We start from the raw sequence: 17,347 nt of genomic DNA, 5'->3' as shown, positions 1-17,347 counted from the left end.
ATCAAATCCGTATATAGGAATTGGCTTAGTGTTAAGTGATTTAGTGATCAAGCATAGTTTCAGACTAAAAACAATTTCCTCTGATATATGTGTAAAATGTACAAATGTACATATATATATATATATATATATATATATATATATATATATATATATATATATATATATATATATATATATATATATATATATATATATATTTGTGTTTGTGCAGACATATTCATTTATACAGTTGAGTGGAACGAGCGTGTTTTCTATATACATAGATACAAAACATAATAGTCCATTATGTTTTGCTTACTTGGAAACCTTTGTTTTTTTTTAATTGGGACATAACGTTAAACTAATGTAGCTTCTGCAACTAATTTTGAGAAAACTGTTCTCACATAGAATGTGCATTGAGTAAAGTCTTGTTTAATGAAATTATCAGACTAGCTGACAAATATTGAACCAGAGGTTGTGTATATTCTGCATGTTGAAAGGATACATACATAACATACTTTGTTAGTATGTGTTTTAAACCTATATAAATAAGCTAACGTATTGTAAAATAGATTCAATTCATCAGCGGAAGTCTATATATGAAGTTGTTAGAATTGTTTCATCTAAACCAGTTAATGTATCATTAACAATAATCCAATAATATTTAACAATATAAACAGACAGGGGCCACTCTGCCTGCCGAAGAAGGAGTACTTAAATATGAAGTGCTTTTGTTTTCGGTGCTTTGACATTTCTATACGTTCATCTACATTTTGAACGCAGCACCTGGTGGACTATGGTGTAATTCACCTCCACTACACTGCAACAGCACGTCCGAATGAAACATTACAAACTCGCGCCTCCCTGCAGCTCCGGGCGGTTCAGCATTCCAGCAACGTAAAGTACCGTCAGTGCGTTAGAGGCGTGGCATCAGATTACAGTGACGCAGGCAGCAACCGTGCGGGGGGCGGGGCGGGGGCGGGCGAGGCTATAAAGCCCATCTGCCGCACGCCGTCGGCCCCCGCCTTCCGCACAAGCCGTTCCGTCATCCCGGCTCGCCGCGGCTGTATTTACGTAAGCGGTCTCTTCTCCTCCTCTCGGCCGGCTTCACGATGGCAGCCATCAGGACCCTCAGGAAAATGTGCCAACTCTCCCGCCATCAAGCGTGTGAACTGCACACCACCTCCTCGAGGTGAGTGAGACCAAACGCTCCTCTCGGCTCAGTCAACTCAACCGTGACGTGGTTCGGCGCCTTTTCCCTCAGCAGCCGCCGCCTTTTATTCTTCCCAAATATATTGTTATATTTCTACACGCGCCTTCTCCCCCCGCGGTGTCGCCTTCGCCCGGCTGAAACATCCCGCGTGTTATGCGGGTCCTGCTCGTTTTTTTTTTTATCGTACTAAATGTCCGCAGTGGTCGCGTCCCGCGGCGCCCCTGGCGGCACGCCGGTAGCACTGCAGCGGCCGGCTGGCTGATGAAATCGGTCCCCGGGTTTGCACCTGGAGGCTGAGGACCAGACTTTCAGCTGGAGAGCCTGGTCGTTGTGGCTGCACATTCACATTCACGCTGCTTCTGGACGACGTGCGATCGTCAGCAGAACGGATGCGCACTTTTGGATTTTCAGTCCTCAGTGACTGAGGTGGACGTGTAATGACTTAATGTTGCACACACGCCTTTTTCAGAAACTCCAAACCCCGCGTGCTCCCTTGCACATGATCTCAATCTCGAAAAGGCACGCGGTGATTTATTTAAAACTAGTCGCGCATGACTTGTTTCTACGTACAGAGGCTCGACCCGCTTTCAGAGGCACCGATTAAACACTGTTGAATTTCACACGTCAAGTAAGTTGACACGCAGAAGAATACTAATCAGATTAAATGGGACGGTATTAAAAGGAAGAAACAAAGCGGCCAACTCTCCTCTATTGGGGATCTAACACGGCTGTGTAGATGTGAATAGAGGCCTTTTCTGCTCAGTAGACCTTTGTGTTAGTTTGTATGGAGCTAAGGAGCAGTTAAAAGCCCAGTGGTCTCCACATGTGTCCTCCTGAGTAATGACCTGGTGTCCTCCTCGGCTCCTCGGTGTCACCTATTTTGCCCCCGAAGTGGTGACTCTTTCCTGGGAGGTTTCATTGGTTTTGGCTGAATAAAAAGATGGTTACGTAACTGTTGATGGCTCATTACTCTGTGGTTGTTAGCCACTGCTTTTGTAGTTTGTTATGCAACCGGTTTGGTGCTTTTTTGGTTTGACAGGTCAACCCAGTTTGTGCACCAGTACAATGAATTATGCATCGGTTTGAAAAGTCGTCCCTTTGCTTTGCTGGAATCTAACATGGTGCTGAGACTCTGTCCAGTGGAGACGGACCGTGTCTAACTTTAGAGACGAGGATTTGTGCTTACCCCCGACTGCGTGCTTGATATTCATTACAGGTTTCTGGTGTCTGTTTAATGGAAGTTAAGGAGATCAAGTCCAGTGGCTACTTTTTTTTTAACCGTAGAAATGATTCAGATGTAAGAGTTGAATGAATGTTCAGTGTCTTGGTTTTGTTGTATTGTTTTGTGACTCAGATTTTTAGCTACACTATGTACGCAAAGTGTACTAAACATACGGTTAACAAACACAATAGCTGCAGTATTAGACTTTAAGCCTAATTGCCGTACAAACTATCCGTCCTCTGACTCACGTCTTTTTTTTTCGGCCCAACTCTCAGACAGGAGGCGGTGATCATCTCGGGAAAGAAACTAGCCCGGCAGATTCGAGAGGAGGCCCGGGCTGACGTGGAGAAATGGGTTTCAGCCGGCCACCGGAGACCCCACCTGAGTGTGGTTCTGGTGGGAGAAAACCCAGCCAGTCACTCCTACGTCCTGAACAAGACACGAGCTGCAGCTGATGTCGGTGAGGAAAAAAACAAACTGTCTTGATCAGGACGTGCAGTCCCCACTTTGCTACAATGAAAGAACAAATGGCTCCTTTTTTTTTTAAAGTGGCTTTCTCACTTGCCCCTCCCCCAGGAATCTCTAGCGAGACGATTCTCAAACATTCAGCCATCAGTGAGGAGGAGTTGTTGGACCTGATCTACAAACTGAACACGGACCATCGTGTGGACGGCCTGCTGGTCCAGCTGCCTCTGCCAGGTACAGTGGGACGGTTGGACGAAATAGAATGAGAGTATTGTGACTCCGTGTGTTGTTGTTGTTGTTATCAGGCAGGACGTACAGTGGCGTCGTCATTATTTGTCGTCAGCGCGCGTCTGAGCTCTAAAGAGATGAGACTTAATGGATGCTCGTTGGTTTCCTTGAACAAAGCCCCACAGCTCCATCTGTCCTCAATGTAGCTCGTCTTTGTTCTCCCGACAGATCACATCGACGAGCGCGCCATCTGCAACGCCGTGTCCCCGACCAAGGACGTGGACGGCTTCCACGTGGTGAACGTGGGTCGCATGTGCCTGGACCAGTCCACCATGCTCCCCGCCACCCCCTGGGGAGTCTGGGAAATGATCACTCGCACAGGTAACGGAGGGAACGATCGCTCTTTGTCTTGAGGTTGAAACGCCGCAGTGTGCAAAAAATCCGAAACTGAACATTTGGTTCCCCGTCCTGCAGGGATTCCCACTATGGGGAAGAATGTTGTGGTTGCGGGACGCTCCAAGAACGTGGGCATGCCCATCGCCATGTTGCTGCATACGGACGGCCGGCACGAGAGGCCCGGAGGTTGGTTGCCGTTCACGTGCGTCTTATCTGTGCGTTTAAAGATGGCGGCTTCAAATGTACGGTACCAATCCGAAATGTTACCCCTGCTGCAGGCGATGCCACGGTCACCATTTCTCACCGCTACACTCCCAAGGAGCAACTTCGACAACACACAAAGATCGCTGATATTATTGTGGCTGCAGCAGGTTCGTTACACTGACGATAAGTGAATTCTTTAAATTTCTTCAGGACGTTGGTTTTGCAATTGTGACACAATTGATTGCTGACCCAACAGGGATCCCGAACCTCATTACCGCCGACATGATTAAAGAGGGAGCCGCAGTGATTGACGTTGGAATAAACCGAGTGCAAGACCCCGTCACCGGGAAAAGCCGGCTGGTCGGAGATGTGGACTTCGAAGGTAAAGCTGGAGGGGAAAGCGTGATCGTATTTCTGCAAGGGGTCACTGCTCAGCGTCCTGGTGTTCTGTAACTCCCCTTTTCTTATGTCTTTATTCAGGCGTCCGGCAGAAGGCGGGCTTCATCACCCCCGTACCCGGAGGCGTGGGACCCATGACCGTGGCAATGCTCATGAAGAACACAATCAAAGCGGCGAAGAACGTTCTTCTATATCCCCAAGAGAGGATCCGCATGGCGGCTGTGTCCTAATGTGCTGGAAAAAAGCGCCACATTCCACCCCCTCAAACAACAACAACAACAACAACGCCGCCGCCTTTGCATTTGTTACTTGGAGCAACCGGATGAGCTCTCCTTGCACATGGACCGGAAAGATGATCGCTTTTTGACTCTCTTGCTACTTGAACTTTCCCAACTTCAAGTTTTAGACTGTTACATTCAAGCTGCAGCTGCGACTTTTATGTTTCAGTATTTATGATGCAATGTATTTCTCTCAAGAAACTATTTTATTTATTGCTTCTTTGGCATACTATTGAAGCGTGGACCGGGACGTTTTTCAGCATTCATCTCTGAGCTGGTAAGCGGTTTAAACAAAGCATCTGAGGCCGTTCTGTGTGGCTTCTTTCTTTTAGTTTAGCCGAGGGTACCAAGAGTGAAAAGGGCTTACACCATCAGGAACAAATGTTTGTCAATATATAAGCTTTAAAGATTCACAATTGCCTTTGTAAAAACTTTGAAATAAATATTGCAAATATGTTCTCACATTGATGCTTTCTGTGCCTACATTATAAAACTCTACATTGGTCTACATTATAAAACTCACTGGAATTTTGTACTGTTACACTCCTACAGTATTGATTCAAATCTATGCACCCGTTCTAAACATAAGACTCCTCAAGCACTATTGTTAAAAGAAATACCACTTAGTCCCAGTATTGAATAACCAAACCTCTTTATCTAACTTTCCGTATTTGGCGTTCTGAAGCCATAATTACTATCACCAATGTCTCATCAGGCTCTACTGATTAGATAATCCTTTACCAATTATTTTCTATACTAAAGCACTCTTCTGCTAACACCCATCTTCAGGTGACGTGTTAGCGGGGTCCAGATACTAGGGAGATAAATATCGGATATGCTTTAACCTTTTCTCAAATTCTTTCATCTAATGAGACACGGTAGCTTTTAATAGCAACCTCGTTAAACCTTGTGAAAAGTTGAGCTGAGCTCTTGTGCTATTTATCCTTGTTTCTATTTAGGTTCAATGGGAGGTACCACAGGCTTAAAGGGAAAAATGTGGTGTGGTTTGAAGGGTTATCTTTGGATCTTGGCACGTGAGACTAAGGATCAACCTGCTCCACTTGGAGTGATTCCCTAAATTACAGTATTAATAGCAGTCGAGCCAGAGACATATTCATATGATACTGATTTTGCAGGAATATTGCTCTCCTTCTTATAGTGGACAAAGTAATTATCATGCAAGCTACATTCAAAAAATGATTTTCTTTTTTTAAAGCACAAACTTTGCTTATTTTACTTTTAATTTCAAATATTGTTATCTACTTACATTTATAGAGTTGGCGTATAGCTGTGTAGGTTATTAGTGTGTGACCATAGACTGTTTATGGTAGTTCCCCATTTTCGAACTACCTCATGTGTTGAGCCAACGTAGGAACCTTCGAAATGCATTTCTACAGTTCCGCCAGGAAGACGATTAAAGACGCACTTACTTCCGTAAACTAGAGTCGCCTTCTACTCGTTCTGATCGTCGACCCCGTTCGTCGCGTGGGTTCATGGTGGCTTTGTTGTCTTGGTGATGGATCGCAGAAGATCAATCGAGCGAGGTGGCAGAGAGAAGAAACTCGAGAAGAAAAAACGAAGGAGATCCTCTTCTTCTTCTTCCTCTTCATCGTCTTCCTCATCCAGCAGCAGGAGTCGAAGCAGATCGTCAAAGAAAACACCCAACAAAAGTCAAGGTTGGGACTTTAAAAAACTAGTCGGAAGCTTTGACAGCATCAAAAGTTGTGTTATAACAAAACTCTGACCTTCCTCTTCTCTTCCCTCTCAGATGTGAAAACACAAAGAAAGAAGCGACGAAGAAGCTCATCTTCTTCATCGTCAACTTCCTCCTCGTCTTCTTCTTCGACCAGTGACGAAAAGACCAAGAAGAAGAAAAGTAAAGCCAAGAAAAAGAAGTTGAAGAAGATGAAGGCGAAGCTGAAGAAACAGAAGAAAAAGGAGAAAAGGGAGAAAAAGAAGAAAGAGAAGCTGAAGAAGAAGGAGGAGAAGAAGAAAGCAGAGGTGGTGCTGCTGCCGCCCAGTCCTCCAGTAGAGAAGCCTCCATCTTACCTGGAGGTGTGGCAGAGTGACGAGGGGGCCGTGGAGCTCGGGCCTGGTGCGACATTAACTTACTTCACTCTGTCTTTGAGTAGATTATCTCACCCCTCCCGTGTTTTATAGCCTGAATCAACGTCTCCGTCCGCTGACAAATGCCATTTTTCTCACATGTTACGACTATTGAACAACCATCACGTGTCGCGTATTCCAATTCCTCTGTAGTGATGACGGATGAGCAGAAGGCCCGACTCGCCACCAAGAGGCCCATCACCAAAGAGGAGTACGAGGCCAGACAGAGCGTGATCCGCAGGGTGGTGTGCCCAGAAACGGGGCGCACCAGGTAAGTCAACTAACAGGTGTAAACAAATGTTCTTTTGTTTGTTTACACCTCGTGTTTTTATTTTGTATTATTATTTTTTCTCCAGATTGGTGAGAGGAGAAGGAGAGATCATCGAGGAGATCGTCAGCCGAGAAAAACACAAAGACATCAACAAGGTACAGTAGGTGTCAATTCTAAACGCGGGAAATGAACCAAGACTTCCTTCGTACCTAACCGTGAACCTCCATTCACCCCACAGCAGGCCACCAAGGGAGACGGGAAAGAGTTCCAGAGGAAACTAGGAGTGAACAGGTAGAAGATGAGATCTACTCCTGGAGTGCAGCTACAATGAGATGAACGTTAAATCATAATACAACGATCGCCCGTCGTTAGAGAAGGTAGATGCTCTCTTGATGTTCACTGAGGTTTGATTCAGGTGACAGACGGTATGTTACTGATTTGCCTTAATTAAATCTATGCTGCAGTTAGAGTGAATTTATTTTGACTACTGATCTGTGCTGAAGCAACGCAAGGACAATGTCCAAAAGGACTTTAAATTGTATTTTTTAAGTATTTCAGTTTTCTGTATGTGCTTCTCAGATGATGTGAAACATACTGTTTGTAAATGGACTTTACAACGCTGTCAAATCACCCACATGTAGATGTCTACTCACCTTCATGTCTCACATTTATTTTCTCGTTGGCTCGCTGAACAAATCTACATTTGGGGAAACTGATTCCTAAATAATAAACCGTTTTTGTCAACTGCAAAGGATTGTCCTATGTTTTTTTATAAACGATGCTCTCTGTGGTGATTTGCTATCTGACCCTTGTTGCATGATTTCAATGTGAAAAAAGGCCCAACGGACTTGGTTGTTCTTTATATGTTCTTTATACACTGTACATAAAAACACAAGGGAATGAATAAAATGAAGTTATCCAAAAGCTACAATATACACACCCTGTACAAGGAGAAATATTTACCAAGGTATGTTGCATATACATTTATGTACAAAGCCTGTTGATGTATCAGCGGAGGCATTTTAATAACCCCGTGGACAGAGCTTGAGGCGGCAACGGTTTGCCTAATGTGGGTGAAATATTTCAAACAGGTGTCCATTTCCTTTACAAAGAAAACCGGCCGAAGCCTTTCAAGCAAATATCGGCCTTTTCTAATTCTTGTCGTTTCCATGGAGGATATTTGTTTGTGAGCAGCTTTGTTTTAGGCGTCACAATGGTGATGTAAGGCAGAAAAGGGGAGATGTAAGGCCTCTGGTAAAATGCGCGTCAGTAGCAGAATCGTAGCGACTGTCTGCCCAGAGGTATCCAAACTTCACAGATAACCGCAGCGCTTCTTTACATTTTTAGGGATTTCAATATCCAGGCATTTCCGATCTCAGGAAGGTTGGCGACTTTAGATGAGTGCGTGTTTTACAGCACTGCCTTTACTTTTTCCAATTGCGATTGATTTACAAACCATTTTTTGCTCAACAGCCTCCAAAACAGTATCATTTATAAGGCTTCAAGTCACGTCTCTAAAATGATCCACATGCAGAGATTGATGTACACTTTGAAACAAGTTATAGGCCCTTTAAGATTAGGATGCACTCTGTTATCCAGAAGTCTCCTCTCATTGATATAAAATGCCTGGACAAAATATTAGAAACACTATTCAATATAACACAATACAATTCAACAGCATCACAAACTACAGCCTCCAGAATCACCAGTGAGTGGATCCTCTCCAATAAAGTACACGCTTCATGAAGCAGTGCTGCAACTCTCCTTCAGATCGGTGTACACAATAAACTGACGTGTGCACCAGTTCATCAGTCAGGTCAGTGAGAAATCTCTACTTTTTAAAGATGGGCTATTAAATTGTTGCATGTTTTCCTGTGCTTTTGTTGAGTGCCAAGATGTCTTCTGTTTCCCGCCTGTAGAATATGTGCCTGTTGAACTGATTGTCAATGCACTGTTACATTTCCTCAGCAGTTTGATCTTGTGGTGCGGTTGAGTAATATTGCACATTTCCCTTTCATCTGAGCCCATAGTGGTCCATTGCAGTCATGTCTCTACATGCCTATTGGAGAGCCACACACCTGCAGCCATTTCCACAGTCAATGGTGAACAGCTTTAAGTAGGTCTGAGCTTTATGTTCCTACTTCTGACAGCATTTTGTACATCGTTGAGATGTTTCTTCCCTTAGAGGCGCAGTAGAACAGAGAAAGGACATCTTAACTGAAGGAAGATTATCTATGAGCACATTCAACGCCTCATTTACAGCTTAGGGATAACCAGTGAGAAGCTATATCCCAAATTTCCAAAATAGATAGTAAACCTACAATATATGACACAAGATAGGAGTTCTGTTGATACAATTCTGGCGATCTGTAAGATAACAATAAAAACACAATACTAAGACCTCTCGGAGTTACGACTGATGCAACTGAAGTTTAAAGAAAAAATTAAAACCAACATCGCTTAAGTAATCTTAAAACACACTTTGTTCACAAATTAATACATTTTAAAATATCTATGATCTTAAATAAGAATAGTTATCATCATCAATCATTAAAGTGTATCCTGAATGAGGTGGTGTTTACCCCCGCAGAAAAGAAGACACTTGAAAGTGGTCTTCAGTGGACCAGATACCAGATCTGCACTGTCATATAACAATTATATACAAGCCTCGTGAAGCCGGTCAACTAGATACTTACAGTCTATTCCATCTTTTTACACAGGAGACTTTAACCACTTCCTCTCTGTTCACATACAGCATTTCCTTCTATACTGTTTACTTTGGCACATTTTCCGTACAGTAGCAGGAGTTTCCCTGACTGCTGAGTTCCACACCACTGATTCAGGGGGGTCGGCAGCGCGCTGCGGTGCGATAAAGTCAAATGCTAAAAAATACCAAGTTGCAACCATAGTTGAAGGGTAATTCCTGCGTTTGCTTCGTGGGATATCCGAGGGTCAACTAGAAAATAAGTGGAACTGGAATGTGGTTTGGTTAGACATCTGTTAACATTTTTATTCCTATAATGAAACAAGTAATAGATCTAATTAATGTTTAGCCTACACAAAAAACATTGTTTTTTAATGCTGATAAACAATCAACATAATCGTCTCTTCTAACTAATCGGTGTCTGTTTGGTCACACTGGGAAAAGTAACACATCCAATCGGGTTCTACCCGATTCTTCAGCTCTGCTCCCAGAAGAGAACAAATCTTACTATGAAAGATGGAACCTTAAAATGATTATAGTCAAAGCTGATCCCTTTAGTAATTGCTGTGCTTGCCGTGGCAGTAGTCTGTTACAGAGCAGTATCAAAACCTGGACCTGATACAGGCTGTCTGTAACCACTTTGTGTTGTTTGTGTACAGCGTCGGGGTGCTTGCATGTGTAACCATCCTAGATCTAAAAGCCTGCTGTATTCCGGACTGATAAATACGTATTAAAGAGTAGAAACAGTCTGGAGCTCGACGGTTTAAGCTCTGTATCTATTTGTGGGCAAGTTTTCAGTCTAAGGAAGATGCCCATTGAAATGCCTGTTGAGTTACGTGTGCGTTTGTATAATAAATAGAGCCATAGCCTCAGTTCATAAACCTCTACGTCGAGTGCGACTGGCATTAGCTTGTAGCACCTATTGTGTCATTGTCGTATTTACCCATCTGGCAGCAGGACACCGTTTCAATCTTTGCATTTCTCTTTCTCACGGGTCTCTTCCTCAGCTTTGTATTTTCCAGTCACTCTCCTGGAGGTACGGACGTTTCGCTAGTCTCATTTGGGGCTGAGGATGCCCGGATCCAGCTTGGTGCTGCTGCTCCGGCCCCAGCAGCTGGCCGTGATGCTCATGCTGCGCTGCGCGGCTCCCTGGCCGTAGCCACTCGCGTGCTCCAGCCGCTCGCCGTCCGATTGGCTCTGTGTGCGCTCCGGTCTGTTGTGAGTGCTGCCCGTCGGGGAGCTGGGGGCCGGTTGGGAGGAGATGGTGCGCAGCAGGTGGTTCCTCTTCCTTAGGAAGTCACTGTTGGCACCCACGCCGAAGCTGCCTTTACGCAGGACCATGCGTGCACTGCTGGACTTGGCGGGTCGGGAGCGGTGGCTGTACTCCAGCTGGGACAAATGGGCTGCATATCCCTCTGTGATGAACTGTGAGGAGGAGACATTACTTACTTACATTATTACTCATAACTTGGTTCTAAAAGTGGCAGAATTCGACCTTAACGGTGTCAAATGTTTAATCATTTTCATTCAGGTTTAGGTATTTACTTGGGTATCCTTAAAATAAGTTAATGTAATATTCCTTAAATATGCTTAAAATAATCAAGTGGTACCTGGCACTGTTGCTGCAACTTCTTGGATGGTCTACCTACGATGTATATATGGGAGGGAGAGAGGCCAATGGAGGTGTAGACTGAGATGTCTTTGGTTGATCCGTAGCCAGCGAAAATCTTCAAGTGAAGCTGTAATCAGATGAACAAGTTATTTATCTCACAGCAATACCATATAAGCATTGATCTTTTCCTCTCTAAAGAGATTCCGACCCCCCATCAACCCTCCCTTGCTCCCAGTCTGACCTCTGTCAGGGACTTGAGGAAGTTGGCCTTGTGCCTGAGCGGGTCGTGGACCAGGCCGTCACAGAAGGAGACGATGCCATGAGGGAAGTTGTGCTGAGACAACCAGGCCACTACCCGCTGCTTCTGCATGTCTGGTCGTCCTGTAGCATAGATGATCAAATAGCCTAAATCCTGCCAGTGCCTGCGACGAGGAGGAACAGGAGAGCAGAATCCAAAGGGTAAATGAACAAAGCGTCATACTCCAGAGAAAACAGGGGTAGATGAAGAGCGGCTGGGTACCTGACGACATCCACGGCTCCCGCCCGCACTTTGGGATCGCTGCCCATGATGGACACGCTGGCAGCAAATGACCCGTCGATGCTGAACACCACAAACTCTGTGCCACGAGGAATAACTGTCAGGTAGCTGTCTGCAAACGTGTGGTCGCCTCTGAGGAATGAAAGAACAACGGGGAGTAATCAAAAAGGGACATTTCCCTCCTCAGCAACAAACTCAGCAAAACACTCAACATCAACCATACTTGGTGACATGGCATCACTGTTGGGAACTAATAGAATTCAGTTCAACCCACACGTTGGACACAAAAGGTTGTTTGGCTTTGTGGTTTCATGGTCCTGCTTCTGTGCATGTAAGTAGTAATCTCACCTGACAACCATTTTGACAGGGTAGACTCCGATGCCCAGACGCTTGTCCTCTGGAACGACAAAAGACACGCGCCCACTGCTGTTGCTCACTTCTGTGTTGAAGTACACCCACTCTCCTGATGGAGGCTGGGTCATGATGTGGAGGTCGACCTGCACAAGATTACAAAACCATGAGCACAGTCTACACGGATGTTACAGAAAGGACTAATGTGTACTGCTGTGGCGACAAACGAGAGGTCACCTTCTCCCCGGCCAAGGTGACCATGTCCAGAGGGCCGTACATGAAGCGGCCTGTCACCACCTGCTGGGAGTCCTCCGTGAACACCGCGTCATTTACGCGGTGATTCGCAGTCACGTTCTGTCAAAGGAGTGAAAGTAAAAGTATTGATTGATAGTCTCGTGAGCGATGTGGTGGATGAGAGAAACGGACGTTGACTTTTGTCCACGGGGTTCTTACCCTGATCTTCACATGAGTCCTTTTGCGGAGCCACTTCTCTCGCGGTTTTGAGGGGGTGAATTCAGTCACCTCTTTTCCATCCAGCTCCAGGATACTAGAGTTTTCATGCCTCATGACCTGCAGGACACATTTCAATGACCTATCCTCAGCATATCAGTAAGAGGACCTGCTGGTCACTTGCTAACAGGCCATAAAAAGCGGCCGGTGTGCGGATGTTGGCTCACCTGTCTCAGGAGAAAAGACACAACATCAGTGGACTCCCAGTATGACGCGTGGAAGAGGTGGGGTAAGGCCACGGTGGGGAAAGCGGTAAGAGCATCGGGGCAGTACAGGGCAAAGTCCAGCCGCTTTGTGCCCCACCAACGTGCTGCAACTGCGATGGGAACGGAGTGAATAGGGTGCAGACATGTAAGGTGAAACTGTAGGATTCAGTGAGAGCTGTGCGATGCCACGCAAAAGGTGCCACAGCCCTGAAGCAAGAGCAAAAAGATCATTTTGATTATGAACCGCAATCATCACAGATCCCAGCAGCTTTTCAGCTGAAAAGAAGTTGTATTATTAACAGGATAATCAAGGGTGGAAGGAAGAGAGCAACCCGAAGTTTGTTAGTTAGTGTGAACGTGAAAGAAACAATTGGCTTAAATCCTTATGAGTAAAACGTTGAGAGAATACCAGGGGAGAAAAAAGGCTTTCTGAAAGAGCAGCGTGGACTTTTTGGCTTGACAGTGAATAGAAAAGAACTGCAGCCTCAGACGTCCCTTCCCTTAGACAAATACCTTGGTCCACTTCAGCCTGGGAGTCCAGTGAGACCAGATCACAAATAGCAAAGTCCAGCCCTGCTGACAGGCAGTTCTCGTACTGGCCAGTGGGACTTGAACCTTCACTAGCCGCACCGTTCAGATCTGCATGAGGAGATCCTTCAGTCGGGTTCTTACGGGACTTAGGAGGACTTTTGAGGAAGAATTTGTTTTGCGATGACAGAGCGAGTTGGGACAAAAGGCCAAACCTTTTGGATTGTCGAATTTGGCATGTTTTAACTACAGGGAGAAAACAAAGACAAAGAAAGCTAATGAAAAATGAATCGATGTTGATAAGAGCAAAAACTGCAATAATGTCACGTCGTGATAATCAGAGCGGGTTTAGATAAAACAACGCTACATCGTTTCTACAAGAGATAAAACAGTTTGGAGAGTGATGTCGGGAATCATCAGGTTTCCTGCCTTAAAAATAACTGTGGATGAAAAAGGTAAAAGATGATTGTTGGTACAGTCACAGGGAAGGCAGTAGCACATGGGTGAAGTTGAGAGTCTTCTGGTGCTCTGGTATTGCGTGACCAAAAATCTGGTGTAATTAGTTTATCTGGATCTACACAGTTTTACTACAGGAGCTAAAACAGCAGAGTGCAGAACCTTGATGTGAGGTACAAATACATGCTCTGGTAACAACGTGAAACTGTGAGGAACGGGAGGACATTGGTGGACAATTACATAAAAAAACACAACAGAATACTGGAGATCTCCGCTAACACTGGACTAAAGTAGTGGACAATGTAGGAATGGCTGAGGGACCCAGTTGTCCACATTAGATAAATGCAGCACTCGTTCATTGCATTTACATTTAGACAGTGAATAAGTAAGACAGACGGTGAAAAGCGGCTCTAATCTTCCTCTTCTTCAGGACTTTTCTCGCTCACAGTGGTACTATGAACAAAGTGGAGGACAGTAAATAAAATATATTCGTCCGGCTGACTAGACTGCTGCGGCTGGAGTGCAGGGTGTGTGTAGAGTCAGAGCAATGGGGTTGAGGGAGAGAAGGGAGAGAGAGAGAGGGGGAGTAACTACACAACGGTTTGTGTGAGTGGAAGAAAGAGAAGGAGACAGGCTTGTTGGTATTGAGAGCACTTACTGTTGGCTACGTTGCTGGTAGCGTAACTGTCTGCCATTCCTGAGACCTGGCTGGCAATGCTGACCTCACTGGCCCTCCGCTGGCCCCGGGATAGGGGGCCCGTTATGGGGGATGAGGGGTACGAACTGTCCATGAAGACACCACCATGAGACTGAACAACATCCGCTATTGAGTCGAAACAAGGAGATCCCATTAGACAGAGACACAGGTAAGGAGAACTGACATGATGAGGGAGGGGGGGGGGGGGGTTTCTCTCATGAAGGTGCTTTTGATCTAATAGCTAACGTCAAGTCTTATTCTTTGTAGACAAACAGGTTTGGAGATGTTATAAATCAGATGACCTCTGACCATTAGCAAGAAACAAGAAACTTAAGAACCGTGTATTTGTGATTCATAGGTAGAGATCCACGTACAGTACACCATACAAACGCAACACCACAAACAGCACAATTGAACATTAAAATGTCTAATTATTAATAATTAATTGTACAGGAGTGATGCAGACAGACGGAAACAACACGGCACAAACACAAGTGCTTCAAAACATTGAGAGGTGACGGGAATTTCAGATGGAAACAACTGAATATAACGCCATAAGAGATGCTTATTACACTTTCAACAGTATTTCCATGACAAGTTGTACGTATTTTGTCTGACTAGGAACACTAGAGAGATATAGGGTTTCACAGTTTAGAGAATTTGACCAGCAAAATAAACTACTGATTAGCTTTGACAAACTAATCTAGATGAAACCTTGTTGCAAGGAAAGGTTCAGCAATATATTAACGCTATTTGATTTATCGGGAACGTGACCGCAGAAACAACCGAGATGGGAATACTGCCGATAGTCATAAATCTGAGCATCTTGGGCGTGACAGCAAGAAGGTTGGAACACACAGACAAAAGAGACCCAGTGGATGCGGGTGAGGACAGACGTGGGTGAATGGGAGAGACTACACACACTCCATAGTGGCGGGTGTGGCCTTGAGGCAGCCCTCCTGCCAGTTTAGCACCGGCACGGGGATGCAGGTCTCGCTGATGGTCTCCTGACAGCGGAGGGAAAGAGGAGGCCCGCTGTCAAGCAGCAGCTGAGCGTTGCTCTGTACTGTCTCCACTACAGAGGGAGGTGGAGGGACAGAAGGGACAGAGGTCAGGGGGTGATTCGGAGGCAGAGAGCCACGTACGCAGATAAGGGGACAGGAGGCCGAGGGAGGAAGAGGGAAAGAAGACAGAAGGAAAACACAAGAACATATGAGGCAAGAACAACTGAGCGAGAGACAAGAAAGCAGAGTCAAGCCCGTAGTCACGCCGATTTCTTTTAAAACGCAACTCTCATGGTCATATTACACTACGGGAAGATTACAAATGCTCTGAGAACTGCCAATTAATAGAACTGTTTGAACATACTTAACTCAAAAATGATATTGAATTTGTCTGTACAGAAAACCTTTTCCCCTTTCATGTGATGCAGACTGGATATTCATTTCTAATGGTTCAATGGTGGAAGGAATTTCTTTTTACCTCTAACTATTTGTTATTTACCTTAACAATTACTATGGCCAATCATTAGACAGATATTTGTATAAAGAGGGTAGGGAGAAGCGTTACTCCACAATAAACAGGACTATCCAGCAGCACTATGACCACATTTAAATGAATAAGCCGCTTTGCAAAAGATGTTAAAGAACAATAAGTATAAACAAGTTTATTTGTTCTTTGAATAAATGTTACGGTGTGTGTGTGTGTGTGTTAAATTATGGTATATCTTTACGGCATATGTTGCAGTTCCTGACATGTCAGCTGATCTTAAATTAAACAGCCCTTGCATGAAAGGGACTTATGCGTTTGCTTCTCCCATGTGAAGCCTGAACTGCATTAATTAACTGGAAATTCATGACAGGATATTACTGAAATAAAAATACTGAGTCCTGTATTCCTCATCGGTGCGGAGGGCTCACCAAGCAAGGCGGAGTTTCCATCTCCCAGGGGAAAGCGCTGGTAGCGGGGAACGTTGAAGGGAGGCATGAGGTGAAATTTCCTCTCCAGCAGAGGCTCTAGGCGGGAGGCTGAGGGGTCAGCTGGGTGGAACAGGTTGTAGACCTGTTGACAGGCAGGCCGCAGCTGAGCCACTAGGGGGAGAAATCAGACCATCTTTAGGTATCTTACCCTGCTTTAGATATCGCCAATGATAACCAGACAAACTAACACTTTGTCGGTATGTTCTCTGCAGGGCACCGTGCTCATTGTTGCATCTCCACGTTGGATTAAACCTTCTGCCCTTCTGTAGTCAGCTATTTCTTACTCCTGCATAATGTGTCATAGACAATGTTTGCCATCGTTGATTCAATCACAGTAACCCTTTGAAAGGAGCTTACCATCCAGCGTAGGAATGACAGTCTTTCTCAGGGCGAGCACCAAGCCCAGGGGGGAGCCAAACATGAAAAAGTCAGAAACTTCAAAGTCAAACTTCCCCTGGGAGCTCCCATCCAGCATGGTGCTGCTGCTGGACCTGCGTGACACCGTGTCGCTCCGCAGAACACTGGAATGTAAGCTAGAAGTGAAGCAGACAGTAATGTAAAAATCTAATTCTGACAATACAGTACACAAGAAAGGAGACTACGGTTATTTCCCACATCAGGATTTCTTCTCGTCTCACACTCTACACACCTGGTCAGGAAGGCCTGGTGCTGTTTTATTGTGTCCGGTTCGTAGGTGGAGGAGTCACTTCCCTTGCGTGGCAGCTGCCGCTTGGTGTCGTCAGCCGCGCTGGCACGAGGGATGTCGATGTTACTGCGACTGAGGTGGCGGGTGCCCTCCAGGGTCGGGGAGGCAGACCTGTGCCCGCTGTTGACAATGATGCCAGGAGAGAGGAGATCCTGGTCCTGCGGGGTGGGGGGGAATTCAGGAAGATTTTTCAATACATCTTACGTGATGGATAAAAAAATCTACCTAGTAAAAATTATAGATATTTTCTGAGTGTAATATCAACAAATAACTGATATAATCATATTTATGTTTGA

At 45.1% G+C, this 17,347-nt stretch overlaps 3 protein-coding genes across 13 annotated transcripts in view; 2 read left to right on the top strand and 1 right to left on the bottom strand.

Annotated features, from left to right (window-relative positions):
• The first annotated feature begins 266 nt into the window (after positions 1-266).
• Positions 267-4,851, top strand: mthfd2 (methylenetetrahydrofolate dehydrogenase (NADP+ dependent) 2, methenyltetrahydrofolate cyclohydrolase). Its single transcript, XM_040195391.2, has 8 exons — positions 267-1,174; positions 2,693-2,877; positions 2,994-3,116; positions 3,339-3,491; positions 3,585-3,692; positions 3,785-3,877; positions 3,967-4,092; positions 4,191-4,851. Exons 1-8 carry the CDS (start codon positions 1,095-1,097, stop codon positions 4,337-4,339), a joined length of 1,017 nt encoding a protein of 338 aa, XP_040051325.1. The 5' UTR covers positions 267-1,094; the 3' UTR covers positions 4,340-4,851.
• A 652-nt stretch (positions 4,852-5,503) lies between these two features.
• arl6ip4 (ADP-ribosylation factor-like 6 interacting protein 4) lies at positions 5,504-7,515 on the top strand. The gene is made up of 5 exons (XM_040196242.2): positions 5,504-6,063; positions 6,156-6,482; positions 6,647-6,764; positions 6,850-6,919; positions 7,003-7,515. The coding sequence occupies exons 1-5, from the start codon at positions 5,904-5,906 to the stop codon at positions 7,057-7,059; spliced, it is 732 nt and encodes a 243-aa protein (XP_040052176.1). The 5' UTR covers positions 5,504-5,903; the 3' UTR covers positions 7,060-7,515.
• A 101-nt stretch (positions 7,516-7,616) lies between these two features.
• The window catches only part of LOC120831091 (membrane-associated phosphatidylinositol transfer protein 2), a 34,178-nt gene continuing 24,447 nt past the window's right edge, over positions 7,617-17,347 (bottom strand). For 4 of the 11 annotated variants that reach the window (XM_040196234.2, XM_040196236.2, XM_078086621.1 and 1 more), the window contains 14 exons: positions 16,995-17,209; positions 16,703-16,878; positions 16,286-16,456; positions 15,289-15,441; positions 14,328-14,492; positions 13,199-13,459; positions 12,647-12,795; positions 12,423-12,539; positions 12,207-12,323; positions 11,967-12,115; positions 11,601-11,750; positions 11,322-11,502; positions 11,079-11,207; positions 7,617-10,893 (listed from right to left, as the gene is read on the bottom strand). In XM_040196234.2, coding sequence (XP_040052168.1) covers positions 10,525-10,893; positions 11,079-11,207; positions 11,322-11,502; positions 11,601-11,750; positions 11,967-12,115; positions 12,207-12,323; positions 12,423-12,539; positions 12,647-12,795; positions 13,199-13,459; positions 14,328-14,492; positions 15,289-15,441; positions 16,286-16,456; positions 16,703-16,878; positions 16,995-17,209 — 2,502 coding nt within the window. In that variant the 3' untranslated portion in view covers positions 7,617-10,524. The remainder of the gene's footprint in view (positions 10,894-11,078; positions 11,208-11,321; positions 11,503-11,600; positions 11,751-11,966; positions 12,116-12,206; positions 12,324-12,422; positions 12,540-12,646; positions 12,796-13,198; positions 13,460-14,327; positions 14,493-15,288; positions 15,442-16,285; positions 16,457-16,702; positions 16,879-16,994; positions 17,210-17,347) is intronic. The other 7 variants (XM_040196237.2, XM_078086622.1, XM_078086623.1 and 4 more) reach the window with 4 other exon arrangements.

This window comes from Gasterosteus aculeatus, chromosome 13 (genome assembly GCF_964276395.1).
Source record: "Gasterosteus aculeatus chromosome 13, fGasAcu3.hap1.1, whole genome shotgun sequence".
NCBI lineage: Eukaryota > Metazoa > Chordata > Actinopteri > Perciformes > Gasterosteidae > Gasterosteus > Gasterosteus aculeatus.
This window is presented reverse-complemented; position numbering and strand designations above follow the sequence as displayed.

Excerpts from the sequence above, each read along its gene's own strand:
- mthfd2 (XM_040195391.2), top strand. The coding sequence starts at position 1,095 with ATGGCAGCCATCAGGACCCTCAGGAAAATGTGCCAACTCTCCCGCCAT. Across the intron at positions 1,175-2,692 it reads CTGCACACCACCTCCTCGAG|ACAGGAGGCGGTGATCATCT; the intron begins GTGAGTGAGACC and ends CCCAACTCTCAG. Across the intron at positions 4,093-4,190 it reads CGGAGATGTGGACTTCGAAG|GCGTCCGGCAGAAGGCGGGC; the intron begins GTAAAGCTGGAG and ends GTCTTTATTCAG.
- arl6ip4 (XM_040196242.2), top strand. The coding sequence starts at position 5,904 with ATGGATCGCAGAAGATCAATCGAGCGAGGTGGCAGAGAGAAGAAACTC. Across the intron at positions 6,483-6,646 it reads GGCCGTGGAGCTCGGGCCTG|TGATGACGGATGAGCAGAAG; the intron begins GTGCGACATTAA and ends ATTCCTCTGTAG. Across the intron at positions 6,765-6,849 it reads CCAGAAACGGGGCGCACCAG|ATTGGTGAGAGGAGAAGGAG; the intron begins GTAAGTCAACTA and ends TTTTTTCTCCAG.